Below are 14,040 nucleotides of genomic sequence, written 5' to 3' on the forward strand. Positions count from 1 at the left end.
TTTTTTTAACCTTGGCAGATATTTAATTTATTGCTTTTATTTCACCCCAGGTAGCTTATGCGCCGTGAAGTGGGAAATCACCATGCCTCAGAGAATAGATGGACTAACTGGATCCTGTGTGAAGGTCCCCTGCACTTTCGGCTTAGACTCAACGTTTGATGGAGATCTGGATCATTCCTGCAAAGCAATTTGGAAAAGAGAAAGAATGCGCGGAACAATTGTGTTTGATTCCAGCCTCACTGGAGATCAGGCAAGCGGAAACATTCTGCAAGGAAACCTCACAGGGAACCTACTGAACAAGGAGTGCACCACCATCTTCCACAACATGCAACCGTCCCATTCTGACAAATACTACTTCAGGATTCAGTGTGAAAACAAGCTGAAGGGCACCTATCCAACAGGAGTCCATATCACCACTCAAAGTTTGTATTGTTTCTTTTAATTTTTTCACTTTACACATCTTTTGGTTTCTCTCTTGTCATTTACTTGTTTTTTTTACTCCTCAGATTCACTGGACCAACCTACCATAACTCCATCTACACTGGAGGTAGAGGAGGGGGCTCCGGTGACGTTGAGCTGCACGGCTGTAGCTCCGTGTCCCATCCTTCCCCCAGATCTGACTTGGACCCCCAGGATAGGTGACATTGAGGAGAAACATGAATCTGAATCCATGGTCTCTGTTTTGAACTTCACCTCTTCTTACCTCCACAATGGACAGAATCTTTCGTGCACCGCTCTCTACAAACGACAAGCTGGCAACACCGACCTTCGGTTTGAAAAGTTTATGACCCTCCATGTTCTTTGTGAGTATGTTTCAGGCCTTTTCTTGTTGCTGAGTTGGATGTTGATTTAGTTCACATTTAATAATTCCCTTCATTTGATATAATGTGATGTTATGAAATGTTCCTCTGGGGACTCTGCAGAGCATTTGGATCAAGTTGTGTTTACTAAAACTGCAGACTTGATTATCGAGTGGAAAAAAAGGGGACACTAAAACAAAGTCATTTATCTTTATTTTTATTATTTAAAGGTCACAAACCAAAGTCATTTATCTTTATTTTTATTATTTAAAGGTCACATATCATGCAAAATGCACTTTTAGATGTCTTTAATAAATATGTGTAGACATCACAAAGTGTCGGAAAATACAACGCTCTCTCTTTTCCTGCTTGCCCACATCTCTAAAAATAGGGGTACAACGGAGCTGCTAACCGTTATTATGTAATATTGGAAATGTGAGCTGGCTTTACTTCCACGGCCCTATCAGAAACGTTGCTGTATCAGAAACAATGTGAAACGTTTTGGAAGTAATATGGTCTGTGTTTACATTAGCAAGCAACGGACTCGGAATCAGCACTTCTCTAACAGGGCTGAAATAGAGGGGTATGAGGCATGGCTAGAATGGGTGATCTGTTTGGTATTTTGAGCAAAACACTTCAAAGACATGTTTTTCATATATATGAGACATATAATATAGATGCCTAAAAATAGTATAATAGGAGACCTTTAAAGAGGTTTTTCACATTCTCCCAAAAGTTGGAAAGACCGATTCATGAAGCCATCATAATGCTTTAATATTAACAACCTTGGTAGTGCACACAATAGGGTGTTTTGTACATTGTCATCTAGTATGTCTTTTTGACAAGTGCTATATGAGAAAATTACTTGCACTCTCACATTTGTCTGTCAAAAATGTAACTACATCCAGAAGCTGGTTAGCGTAGCACAGCACAAAGACTGGCAACAAGTGGAAAAACTAGCCTGGCTCTGTCTTAAGGTAACAAAAACAGTTTACTAGATTTTCAATCATCTCTTCCAGATCCTCCAAAGAACACATCAGTCAGCTACTCTGCTACAGTAAAAGAGGGCAGCTTGGTGAATCTGACCTGCGACGGCAATGCCAATCCAGCTGTGTACACTTGGTACAAAGTGAATGGAGGTCAGGTGACCGATTTGGGTTCGGGGAAGAGGTTTTCAACCACTGTGTCAGAAGTTGACAGACAATTTTACTGTAAAATCAGTAACATATACGGGACCCAGAACTCATCCATCACTCAGATAGACGTACAATGTAAGTCTGATTGAAAAACAGTCAAACAGATAAATATTGACCAGCAACATTTTAAAAGATATTTGTTTTTGTTTTATTTAGTTCCTCCCAAGGAATCTACAATAATCATTGAGCCTGAAGGTCCACTTTTGGAGGGCAGCTCTGTTTCTCTGCTTTGCAAAAGCCGGGCCAACCCACCTGTGACCAACTACACCTGGTACAAAGGTGATGAAGAGGAAAAGGAGGCTGGATCAAGTTTGGTTTTAAACAATGTCAAACCAAGCAGCAGTGGTGACTACTACTGTGTAGCAGAAAATGAGCATGGGGACCAAAATTCAACACTGATTCAGCTGGACATTCAGTGTAAGTTGATTTTCACAGTAAATACATTGATTTACACTGTCAAGTTCAACAGACTGAATATGGCTCTGCTGTATAGAGAGTAGTACTGTCTCTGAGGCCAAGACTGACAGTATATATAAGGAAAACACAGACACTCATCCCCGAGGTCACAATATCCATCGATCCACCAGAGCAATAGCCTATAGGCAAAACACAGAATATCAACAAAATATATGACATCAAATGAACTTACCAAAGCTGAAGTAGATGGTCAACTTCATTCATTTTCTTTCCGTTTCACTGATTTTAATCGCTATACGCTGCTCTCTCTCGTCTCCTCTTCACAACTACACTTTTCGCGGCACACATACTCACAGCCAATCAGCTCTGAATTATGAGATGACGTTTTGGTGGGGTTGCCAGCACTTTGCCCCACTGGTGATTATTTTTTTGGCGCACACAATGAATACAAAAAGACTCTGAGCATGCACAGTGTAGTTTTCACAGTACACGTTCATTTCTACAGCGAGAGAGAGGGGCAGCCCAGAGCTACCCCACATCGCTCAACACGGCACACTGTGGACACTAATCAGAAGAACGCAGACTAAAACAGCAATGTAGAGACGAATCAGATGACAAAACATGATCTTTAAATATATTTTAAAATATATTTTATACATATTTTTTTAATTATAATTTTAATTCATTTCTGCTGACAGTATGTGGGGCTGTGCCTCATGCCCTGCACCTGATGACGAGTCACCACTGTGTTATGTTTATAATGCATATAATAGCACTGTTCTAGCGGTAAACACTGAAAAAAGAACATGTTAAGCTGCTGTATACATCAGAAACAATGTGTGACATGTTTTGGAAGTAACATGGTCTGTGTTTACATTAGCAAGCACACTCAGAGCTAACACTGTACTGGAGAGAATATGTGTAAAGAAGCCGGATATAAAAGGTACAGTCCTTGAGGTAAACCCGCAAGAGAGAAAGTGTTTGAGCTCCATACTGTTTCAGAAATATTGCTTAATGTAGTTTGGAACATAATATGGCGTTCAATCAAGGCAGCGTTCAGCAGAGTTTCTATGGTTACACAGCCTTCTCTTCAGAGCTCACCGCTTGCATGCAGACGCTCCGAAGGGGCGTGGCCAGGAACTGCTCGGTTACATTTAAAGGGCCGGACCCAGAATCAGCACTTTTGTAACAGGGTTGAAATAGGCCCCATAATATATTGTTCAAATATTGCATAATAGGTGAGCTTTAAATCATGTGAGGATGTTGTGTTTGGTTTCTTTTGTTTTGTTTTATTATTAAGATGTTATTTCCAAACACAGAGAATGAAGAGGTTGTTGTCTCAGTTTTCTAAAAAAAGGCAACTCAAAATGTAGATGTGTTTTTACATAGACTGTGATTCTCAAACTGTGCTTCTTGTACCATTGGTGGTAAGCTACTCCAACGGGCCTAAATCCTTAACTTAAAACCAAGACATTCTTTTTTATTTTGAAGTGACTGACATAGCATGAACTATTAACATCAGCTAAACACTATGCTTTTCAGATCTCCCTAAGAACACCTCGGTGTCTGTAGACCCCTCTGGTCCGGTGCAGGACGGCAATTCTGTAACTCTGACCTGCACAAGCATCGCCAATCCAGCAGCAGTAAACTTCACCTGGTTCAGAGCGGCTGGAAGAGAGGAGAAGGTGATGGGCTCTGAGAGAGACCTCACATTTAATGTGACTAAACTCTCAGAAGATCAGTATTACTGTGAAGCTCTGAATGTCCACGGACCTGGCACCTCAGAGCGTGTCAGCTTTGACGTCACATGTGAGATTGATACACTTTTTTTAATTAAAGGCAATCCTTTGTTACCATTAAACAAAATGTAATTACTTATTTGTCTCAGTTCCTCCAGAGATCCTGTCTTCTTCCCATTGCATCAAGATTTCATCCATGATCCGATGTTCCTGCTACAGCCAGGGGAACCCGCCTCCCTCCCTGGTTTGGAAGTTGGCCGGAGAGCCTGTCAATCACTCTGCTGCCATCCCAATCAGGGAAGAGTCCCTGGGGAACGTGGGCATGAAGAGCATCATCACCCTGTACGATCTGGACGAAGACACGCTCTCTGTAGTCTGCCTCAGCATCAACTCACTGGGCTCTGACAGTTTTGCTTTTAACATGTCGCTTAGCAAAACTGAGCAAGGTAGAGGAATTGCGAGATGGTGAATTTGTATTTGTTAATAATCTGCCTCTCTGGTTTTAATGATCAATGTGTTTTGTGGGGACTTTTCAGGCTTCCACTCGTTGTCTTTTTGGATCGGTTTTGTAGTGGCAGCTCTGGGGATGCTGCTGGTGTGTGTACCGCTGCTGATAATCTCCTACCGGTGAGAGACAACTTTTTTTTCAAAGCTTGTCAAAAAAATATTGTAAACACATTTTGAGGGTGTCATCAGGGGTGTAACTTGACTGGTGACCAGGCTGGCAGCACATTTAAGCAGTGCAGCCATGGCCACCTCAGAACATTGCTAAATATCACCATGAAATGAAAGACTTTAATATAAAATTATAATAAATGTCTCGATATTGTTGTGTGTGTTACTTTTAGGAAAGGAAAAGTAATCTCTTCCTCGGACAAGGGAAAGGCGGAGACATGCAACCCTGTAGTTACTGATGCGGTGAGTTCAAGTTGTCTCAAAAAGTCATTATATACTATGTCAAAAAGGCATTGTATGGTATGTTTAAAAACTTTTATTTTTAAAACTCATGCTATAGTATGTTCTACAAAGTCATTGTCATCTATACAATGACTTCAAGAGTATTTGTTTTGTATGCCATGACAAATGTCAAAATAATCAGAGTCAGTAATCAGTAAAGCATGCAGAACAAAGTGCTTTAGAACATGGTTCATATGAATAAAAACTGAAATATAATGCAAAGATAATAAAAAATAAGAAGGTCGTAAAACACAATAGACAGAAGTGAAAGTATATAAAAAGCTAACATGAGATGAAACAATGAAACCTAATTAATAAACATACTAATCATAATAATAGAAAAAAGAGCACCAAAGGTCACAAGTCCAACTTTAATTTGTGGAAAAGATCCCTTAAAGAAGTCGGTCAGGTTTGCCATAAACATGTAAAAAGTTGCATTATAGTATGTTATAAATGTATTTCAGAATTAATTCTCATAAAAATGTTCTAATTGATAATATAGGATGCCATGAAAAATGTGTAAAATGTCATAGTATTTTATTCTAAAATAAATTCACTGTATAGTATTTCCATATATATGTAAAAATAAAACATAGTATATTATGCCATAAAGACATCTCATCATTTGGTATGACATACACAATGGAATTTAATTAAAAAACAAGTGCGCCATAGAATGTCAAAAACATCATTGAATGACATTTAAAAAAAGGAAACGATGAACGGTTGGTTTACTGGCTAACGAGCTTATTTCCCAAAAGTGTTCTGTTTAACAATGGGCCTTATTGTGCACTACTACCTCCTTTTCTACATCACTAAAGCCACTCTTTTGTTTTCTGTAGATCAACTCTTCAAAAGTGGATGTGATTTATGCTAATAAAGCTTTTCTGGAAGAGAGAGAAGACTCTGAGGAAGAACTTCTCCATTACGTCAATGTGGACTTTGCTAAACTGCAGGCCCATTCAAAGGGTGAGCCTGGGGAAGGGGAGATCAGAGGCCTGGACTCAAAGACGGAGTATGCTGAGATCCGTCTGCAGTCCAGAGGAAGCATTGGAGGAGATGCAGAGGAAGAAGAGAACGTTTCTGACACTCAATTGGAACAAGAGAAGACGCCTTAGTCTCATAGACCTTGAGGTGAAATGTTTATGGCTGACGTTTAGAGTAAATGTTAGTGAAACACAGCAATGTTCGCTTCAAACTGCTACAGGACTTCACCATACAAGCAGATCCCCGCTGAGCTAAAACTGCAGAAGCGGTAGTAGAAACTGTTCTGCATGCAACCTATTTAAAACGTAGTCACACTTGCTTCAAGTTTATTTCTGGACTTTTGTAACTGTACCCCTTTTTTTGTGTCCATAAGATCCATAGCAAAACAAAATCACTATAAAATGAATACATACTGTATAGCAGGTCGTTACCCTGGAATTTCCTCCTTTGAAATCATGAATTTTACTATATTTATTATTTGAATGCTATTTTGTCTTCCTGATTTTACATTAAAAACCTTTGCAAAGTGTGAAAGAAGCAGCTGGACATAGCTTGTCACAGTTTTTTATAGATATAATTTTTCTCCAAAATACAAAAACAAAGACATGTTGTTGGCAGTTACACAAGAGGGGAATTCAAAACCCTTCCCTTCAAAGCCGCTGTGCTTGGGTTGGTACTGGTCTCTCCTAGACCTACACATAGCAGTCAGTAGTATATTCCCCTCAAAGCTGCGGGGTTTAAGGGGAATGGCCACGTGGCAGCTTCGCCAGGCCCTCAACTTATCAGACTAACATCACCAGCGTCAGGCTCTCAGTTCACAGTTTTGAAGGATGGGTATCCAATCTCCATGCAGTGTTGGTGAATAGTTATGTAATCATCACTCAATGTTCTGTGTAAATCTGTGCAATGATGAGGCCCGAGCCTGGCGGCTGAGGTTCGCTGCTGAACCAGCTGCATGCCTTCAGCAGTTTAACACATCAGCCTGCAGCTGGGAGTCTGTTACTGCCAGGTTTCTCTTTGAGCCTGAGCTCCCCCTGCTGGTCTGAGCAACACCTGCCGATATGCAATCCAATAGACAAGTTTACGCGACAAACCACGGGCAGCGCCATAACCCTACACAAATGCACTTCATTTCCGCCGGAAGTCTTTTGCACAGCGTCTGTCGGTGTAAACCGGTGTAAACAGTCGGACGGGCACTGGTGTAAACACAGCGATTTCGATGCTAACAGTGATGCTAGCTTGGGAACACGATTCTACTTCTTTGACTGGAGATGGCGTTACTCTCCCCCACCCGAATTCAGTGCAAAACTGGGAGGATAACATGACGACGTGGCCCAGCATTATTTGCCTTATTTAGGTCATGCCCACAGGAGCCAACAGTTGTCTGTTGTTTACATAATGCACAATTTACATGATCTCTTTATGCTGTGCAATATATCATATGTGCCTGTACTGTTTGAGTGAAAATAAAGTTTGATGTAATTTCATTTCATTATTGCACTGTTATTGCATTATTGCATTTCATATGTTCCTTAGAGTGCTACAATTTCTTTTAACACAGTTCATCATTCATATTAAGCTCATACTGTAAATAAATAACACTGAATGAATTAATTGTTTAGAGGAAACTAAAGAAATGGCTTCAACAAGAAAGATCACATGTTTAATCCTAACAGGTATTACAAATTAAAATATAAAAGCAGCCCACACAATTACATCACTATGAAAATATTCATATATAATATTAAAAAATACAATGCATGCAGTATTTGTTGTGTTTATCTGTATTTAATGAACAACATGGCTGGGTGCTGGGTGCTGGTTTGTGGTCGTAGCACTCTCTATCTAACCACTCGTTCAGGTGCTTTCTCGAGTGATTGCAACCAACTACCGCACACGTAGTTCCCGAACCACTTTTCTTCATGTTGTAATTGTTATATCCTCTTTGTCTCTGCGATATCAGTGCTTTGTCGGCACAACGGAGTTAGCTTGCAAAACAAACCCAGTCCGCCAAAACGGAAGTGCATTGCATCGAAGGGAGGAGTTCAGGATGTAGAGCGGAAACGGCTCAATAACTTGTGTATATAACAATACATATATTTGATTAGACTGTGTGCTGAGCAGTGGTTGCGTTAGACTTCTTCGTTGTCCGTCATTTTGACGGACAGGATCGTAAAATTTCCGTCATAATCCATTATTACCCGTCATTTTATTTTTCATGTTTTAATGATGAGATGAGACATATTTAATATTTATGTTTAGGTACTGAGCAGCAAATGTTGATTCATTCATTGTTTTTTTATGATTCATACAGAACTTTTAAGGGCATGGAGAAAAAAAAAGATGAACAGAGACACCGACCGTGTGGTCACTTTTCATGTCAACACGAACATGAATGATTTATTTTTTCCTGCACTGACAGCACAGCAGAGCAGTGGCGGTTCTAGACCAATTTGACTGGGGGGGCCACTGGGGGGCCAGTTATTTTCTGAGGGGGGCACAATAAATGCAGGACGAAAAAGAGAACTAGACAGTATGAAGTAATTGCGCATAAGAAAACAATGCAATACAGTTATTGGTATTTGTTTCAGTACACTTATTTATTTCAGATATATCTTATAGTTATTACCGTTATAGTATATATATATAGTTATAAAACGGATAAGTCAAATCAAGCAATCTGATTGGTTATTAGCCGTGATATACTGAGCGTATACCACGGGTAGAATTGTAAGTTACTTTTCACAACAAGTCAGTATCCCTCCGCGCCTGAGAAACACAGTATATACAGTTGGGCTAAAAAGCAAACTGCAGTTTGCTTTTCAAACTGGAACAAGAAAGCAGCGGAGAAGTAACGGGGCAGAAAACCTCCTTTTTACGTAGCGGTCCAGACATAGACATCAAACGGCAAAACATATTCAGTAGTGGTGTCAACAATAATCGATTCGGCGATGCATCGCAATGCGGGGCATGCACGATTCAGCATCGATGCGGCAAAGTGCCATAATCGATTATGTTTTCTGGCCTCCAGTGGAAAGTTGTGGGGACAATTGCTCTGTCGCTAGTTTGGAGTTTTAAACTACAACTCCAGTTTAAAACTGTGTTAAACTCCAAACTAGTGACAGAACAATTGCCCCGCGAAGTTTCAATTACTTCCGGCGGCATCATAACAACATTAATCAAGATGGCTGAGGCGGAGGGAGATGACCACGATAGACGGACCATTAAAAATGCACCCAAAGCGTGGAAAGCTGACATCTGGGCACATTTTGGATTCTACGAAGTAAATGGGAAACTAGACAAGACTTACGCGGTGTGTAAAACCTGCCACACTAAAATCAAGCACGTTGGCAATACAACTAACTTCACAAATCATGTTGATTGCTGGCATCCTGAGTTGGCTTCAAAAGCAACACAAAAAGTTGATACATCCCAGCCAAGAATTGACGAGTCGCTAGTGTCAACGTTGCCACACAACTCTGAGAGAGCAAAGAGGATCACACGATCGGTGGCATGTTTCATAGCGAAAGATCTACGACCCTATTCTGTGGTAGAAAATGTGGGGTTTCGCCACATGCTTAAAACACTTGAGCCCCGGTATAAGCTACCGACAAGAGCTACTTTCACGGATTCTGCGCTTCCCGCAATATACAAAGAAACCAAAGCAAAGGTAATGGAATCCATGTGTAAAGCCAGTCGTGTAGCCATTACAAGTGACGCCTGGACTTCAGTCGCAACAGAGTCCTATGTAACCATAACGGCACATTATATTAGCGAGGATTGGCAGATTGCATCACATGTGCTGCAGACGAGAGCAGTTTATGAGAGCCACACTGGTGCTCATATGGCGAGGCTACTCTTGGATGTTGTTGAGGAATGGCAGCTAACAGATAAAAGTATTGTGCTGGTGACGGACAACGCCGCTAATATGATAAGTGCTGCTGAAATTGGGAAGTTCCCTCATGTTAAATGCTTCGCGCATACGTTGAACCTCGCTGCGCAGCGGGCGCTTAAGCTACCGACGGTCTCCAGGCTTCTGGGCAGAGTCCGACGCATCTCAGCATACTTCCACCGCAGCACAAAGGCAAAGCACCTGCTTGAAGAAAACCAGAGGGTTGTTCTTAAACTGACAAGTCCACTGAAACTGATAACTGATGTCGCCACAAGGTGGAATAGTGCTCACGATATGATGGAGAGGTTTTTGCAACTGCAAGCTGCAGTGCATGCCACACTGCTGTCGCCTGCCCTAAATGTAGATGAAAGTGACATCGTCACTCTCAGCAGAGCAGATCTGGCTAACATGGAGGAAGCAGTGAAGACATTAAAACCAGTGAAGGATGCCACTGTTTTTATGTCAGAGGAGAGCAGTCCTACAGTCAGCCTCATTGCACCAGTATATGCCCAACTCCTCCAGAACATGTCAGACACTATTGGAGACCAACCACTGATCCGGGATGTGAAGAATGCCATCAAAACAGATCTCCTTAAGAGGTACAACAGTGGGGCAGAGAAGAAGATCCTTCATACATCCTCTGCCCTGGATCCTCGCTTTAAGGGGTTACCTTTCCTGACAGAAGAGGAGAGATTAGATGTCTACGCAGGAGTGACTTCAGAGGCTGCATCCCTGGAGGTAATTGAATTTCTACTTGTAAAACTTATGGAATATCTTTCAATTCAATTGTAATAACAATGTAATGTTAAATAAGCAGCTGCATAGTCAGTAAAATGTTAAGACTGAGAAAAATAGTTATCTGTTGTGATGTGAGCTGCAGCATTGGCTGAGAAAGTGCTGCTAACTGCTGTTTTTTGCTCTTATTTATTTTGTTCAAACACAGTATGAGAGGAGACGTAGGACAGAAGATGAAGCGCCTGGCAGAACAGGAAGTTCAGGAACCAATGAAGAGTTGCTGTCCGTGGATGACAATGTGTCTGACTTAGCAGGCCCCTCTGCCCCCAAAAGAAGAGCCTCGTCATCGCTGCTTGTGAGTTTGCTGGGAGCTGCTTTCAATGACATCAGTGAACCTGCAGGACAGAGTAAGACCGCCGATGCCAGTGCTGACGAGGAAATGGAATTGTACTGTAGATCTCCAGCTGCACCTCTCTCTGAGGATCCCTTGGACTGGTGGCATCGCCATAAGGGCACATTTCCTCTCCTCTCTAGGTTGGCAAAGAGATACTTGTGCATCCCAGGGACAAGTGTGTCAGCAGAGAGAGTATTCTCCACTGCAGGAGATATTATCACTGCAAAAAGAAGCGCTCTCAAACCGGACCATGTTGATCAGCTTGTGTTTTTGCACAAGAACCTTGAAATTCCCAAATGCTGAACAGTGAGAAGTTATGATGTAGGCTTAGGTCAAACTATATATTTCCTCACTCTGAAACGGATTGTTTATGATGGTGATGTTGAACTCAGACGGAAGAAGTTGTTTGCACAAATTTGGTAGTAGCCTAAGCCTACACACTTTATTTTTGGTTTACATTACAATATATTTCTCATCTTGATATTTTGTTGTATGCAGCTGATGTGATTGCCAGGTAGGATTCTCATCTCAGGTATATAATTGTTGTCATTGTCTTAAAGCTGCTAAGCTGTTGTTTTGTTGAAAAAAGTTGCACTTGACTTTACTACTTGAAAAAAGTTTCACAGTAATAAGTGGTTACTGTGTGTTGCACTGAGTATTTTTATTGCTGGGTGCCTGGGTGGTTGGTTGTTGTTACAATAGTGTGACTGATTACTGTTTGCACAGGAGTTCAGGAAGTGACCTGTTGTAGAGCGTCTATTTTATTGTGTGTAAAATAACTGCTGGACAATATTGGCTGTAATTGCTCTATTCAATTTCAAATGGTTCTAAAGCAGAGAGAAGAGAAACATTTCTTATTCAAAGCAGTGATTTATGTTTTCTTTTTTTTCAGGTTTGAAAATGCCATATCCAATACCCTGTACCATTTTTTATTATTATTTAATTGTATTTAATGACATTTATGTCAAAGATGCAGGAGAGTGATAATACACACATAGCAGCCAATAAAATCTATCCTATCTGACTGCTTGTATTGCCTCATGACTCACGAAAAAAGTCCCTTGTTGTGTGCAGTAGAATTGTGATGCATCGCAATGTATCGCAATGCATCGTAGAATCGAATCGAATCGAATCGTTACCTGGTGAATCGTAATCGAATTGAATTGTGAGGGCAGTGCCAATGCACACCCCTAATATTCAGTGTGCAGTTCCTTTGGCATTAGGGCAGGGATATCTAGATACTCTCCAAGGTTTGACATAATGAATTGTGCTACTTTTAAAGCAAGCAACGATGTTTTCAAATCTGTAATCAAAGAGGTCCGCAAAAACGCTATCGACCAATCAGATTGCTTGATTTGACTTGTCAGTTTTATAAATATATTTAAATTTCTTCCGTTACGAAACAAACTTACAAAGCATAAGATGGAAACATTTAAGATTAACTTCGACCTCTAGGGGGGTCTTACTATGGAGGAGTGGATTGAGCAGTGCCTATCTCCAAAAAAAAAGCACCTAAATTTCGACATGCAGAGCTACGTGAAGAGCAGGTAGACCAACTGGAAAAGTACCACCATTCAAAAGCTTTCTGATGCGGGTTTTGAAACAAAGCAGAGAAATTATGACCGTTAGTGGCCACAGGTGCGAAAGCTCTCTCCAGAGCTACTGGAACCCGAATCTCGGGAACCGGAGAAAGTGGAGCAATATTCTCGCCACGCCAAGCAACAGCCTAGAACAACCTCAACCTATACAAGTGACCACGTAAGCCATGCTACTGATGCTGGACAGTTTTTCAGTGGCTGCACAATAAACGGCAACATAGAAAAATGAATGGAAATAAATAGCCAAATAATGGATCAACGCTCTCTGTCTAATATGTTCACTAGCTATTAGTGTTGTTGCATAGCAACCACCTCACACTAGGTTTCGTGCAGAAGGCAACGGAGGGACTATTTTATTTTGAACATCATTATTTACTAATAAAAACTATTTAAATTAGAGTGTGTATTTTTCTTTCATATTGCCACACTTGGTAACCGTTTTATAAAAGCAATAGCTCACTTCAGGCCGTGATATATGCTCATTATATCACAGCTAAGGGGCATGGTTCGGCCTGACGCGAAGCGGAGGGTCGATTACCCCCTTAACACGGCCTGTCGTGAGCTATTGCTTAATTATAGTTATAGTACAATTTTTGCACTAACACCATATCATATTTATATAAAAATAAAGGCAATGAACAGTTACATCTCTACTTTACATCTACAATTACAAGGATACAATAGTTAAACTCACCTTCAATTATCGTGATAGTCTCTCGAAACGTAGGTTTCAATCAGTCTTTCTTGGATGCAACAGCATCGGATGATCCGAGATGAAAAGTGTTTGTTTTTCGCGCGCTTCAGCCGGACAGTGAAAGTGAGTGCACCGCTCTAATAGGTCCTGAGTGCACCGCTCTAATGGGTCCGACTAGAATGATGAATAGCGTTAGTTCCGCCTATTCCGTCATTCAATAAATCGTGTAATAAATCATACATTTTTCATTTTTTTCACTTTTTTCACTCTTCATTTTTAGGGGGGGCAAAGGGGGGTCAGAGGTCATTGTTAGGGGGGCACTGTCCCCCCTGGCCCCCCTCTAGAACCGCCCCTGCAGCAGAGGGGGGCAGAGGCCGCTAAAAACACTGCGACCATTGTGCCTAAACAGGCAAATATGAACAATGCCATAGTTTTAAATGAGACAATTACAATCAAAATATGAACAAAACATTTACAAGAACAATTCAATTGACCTGCTGTAGCTCATCTTAGCTTTTCTACAGATGTCGAAGAACATTTTGCCATCTTCCCTCCTCAGCCACTTAAACTTACTGGCTTGTCCTTCATCCTCCACCCACCGCACCAATCCCTCTTTTTTCAGCTCGTTTTC

At 41.0% G+C, this 14,040-nt stretch overlaps 2 protein-coding genes across 2 annotated transcripts; both read left to right on the forward strand.

Annotated features, from left to right (window-relative positions):
* Window positions 1-82: 82 nt before the first annotated feature.
* On the forward strand, window positions 83-6,227 carry LOC307013537 (myelin-associated glycoprotein-like; the record flags this gene model as incomplete). Its single annotated transcript, XM_079640937.1, has 9 exons — window positions 83-422; window positions 507-803; window positions 1,820-2,071; window positions 2,153-2,413; window positions 3,956-4,222; window positions 4,302-4,598; window positions 4,689-4,779; window positions 5,001-5,070; window positions 5,952-6,227. 9 exons carry the CDS (start codon window positions 83-85, stop codon window positions 6,225-6,227), a joined length of 2,151 nt encoding a protein of 716 aa, XP_079497063.1.
* Window positions 6,228-9,401: 3,174 nt separating this feature from the next.
* Window positions 9,402-11,690, forward strand: LOC307046149 (E3 SUMO-protein ligase ZBED1-like). Its single transcript, XM_079692346.1, has 2 exons — window positions 9,402-10,726; window positions 10,932-11,690. The coding sequence occupies exons 1-2, from the start codon at window positions 9,671-9,673 to the stop codon at window positions 11,418-11,420; spliced, it is 1,545 nt and encodes a 514-aa protein (XP_079548472.1). The 5' UTR covers window positions 9,402-9,670; the 3' UTR covers window positions 11,421-11,690.
* The last annotated feature ends 2,350 nt before the right edge of the window (window positions 11,691-14,040 follow it).

The sequence above is a fragment of the Notothenia rossii genome (genome assembly GCF_949606895.1).
Source record: "Notothenia rossii genome assembly, chromosome: 7".
Lineage (NCBI taxonomy): Eukaryota > Metazoa > Chordata > Actinopteri > Perciformes > Nototheniidae > Notothenia > Notothenia rossii.

Excerpts from the sequence above, each read along its gene's own strand:
- LOC307046149 (XM_079692346.1), top strand. The coding sequence starts at position 9,671 with ATGCTTAAAACACTTGAGCCCCGGTATAAGCTACCGACAAGAGCTACT. Across the intron at positions 10,727-10,931 it reads CAGAGGCTGCATCCCTGGAG|TATGAGAGGAGACGTAGGAC; the intron begins GTAATTGAATTT and ends GTTCAAACACAG.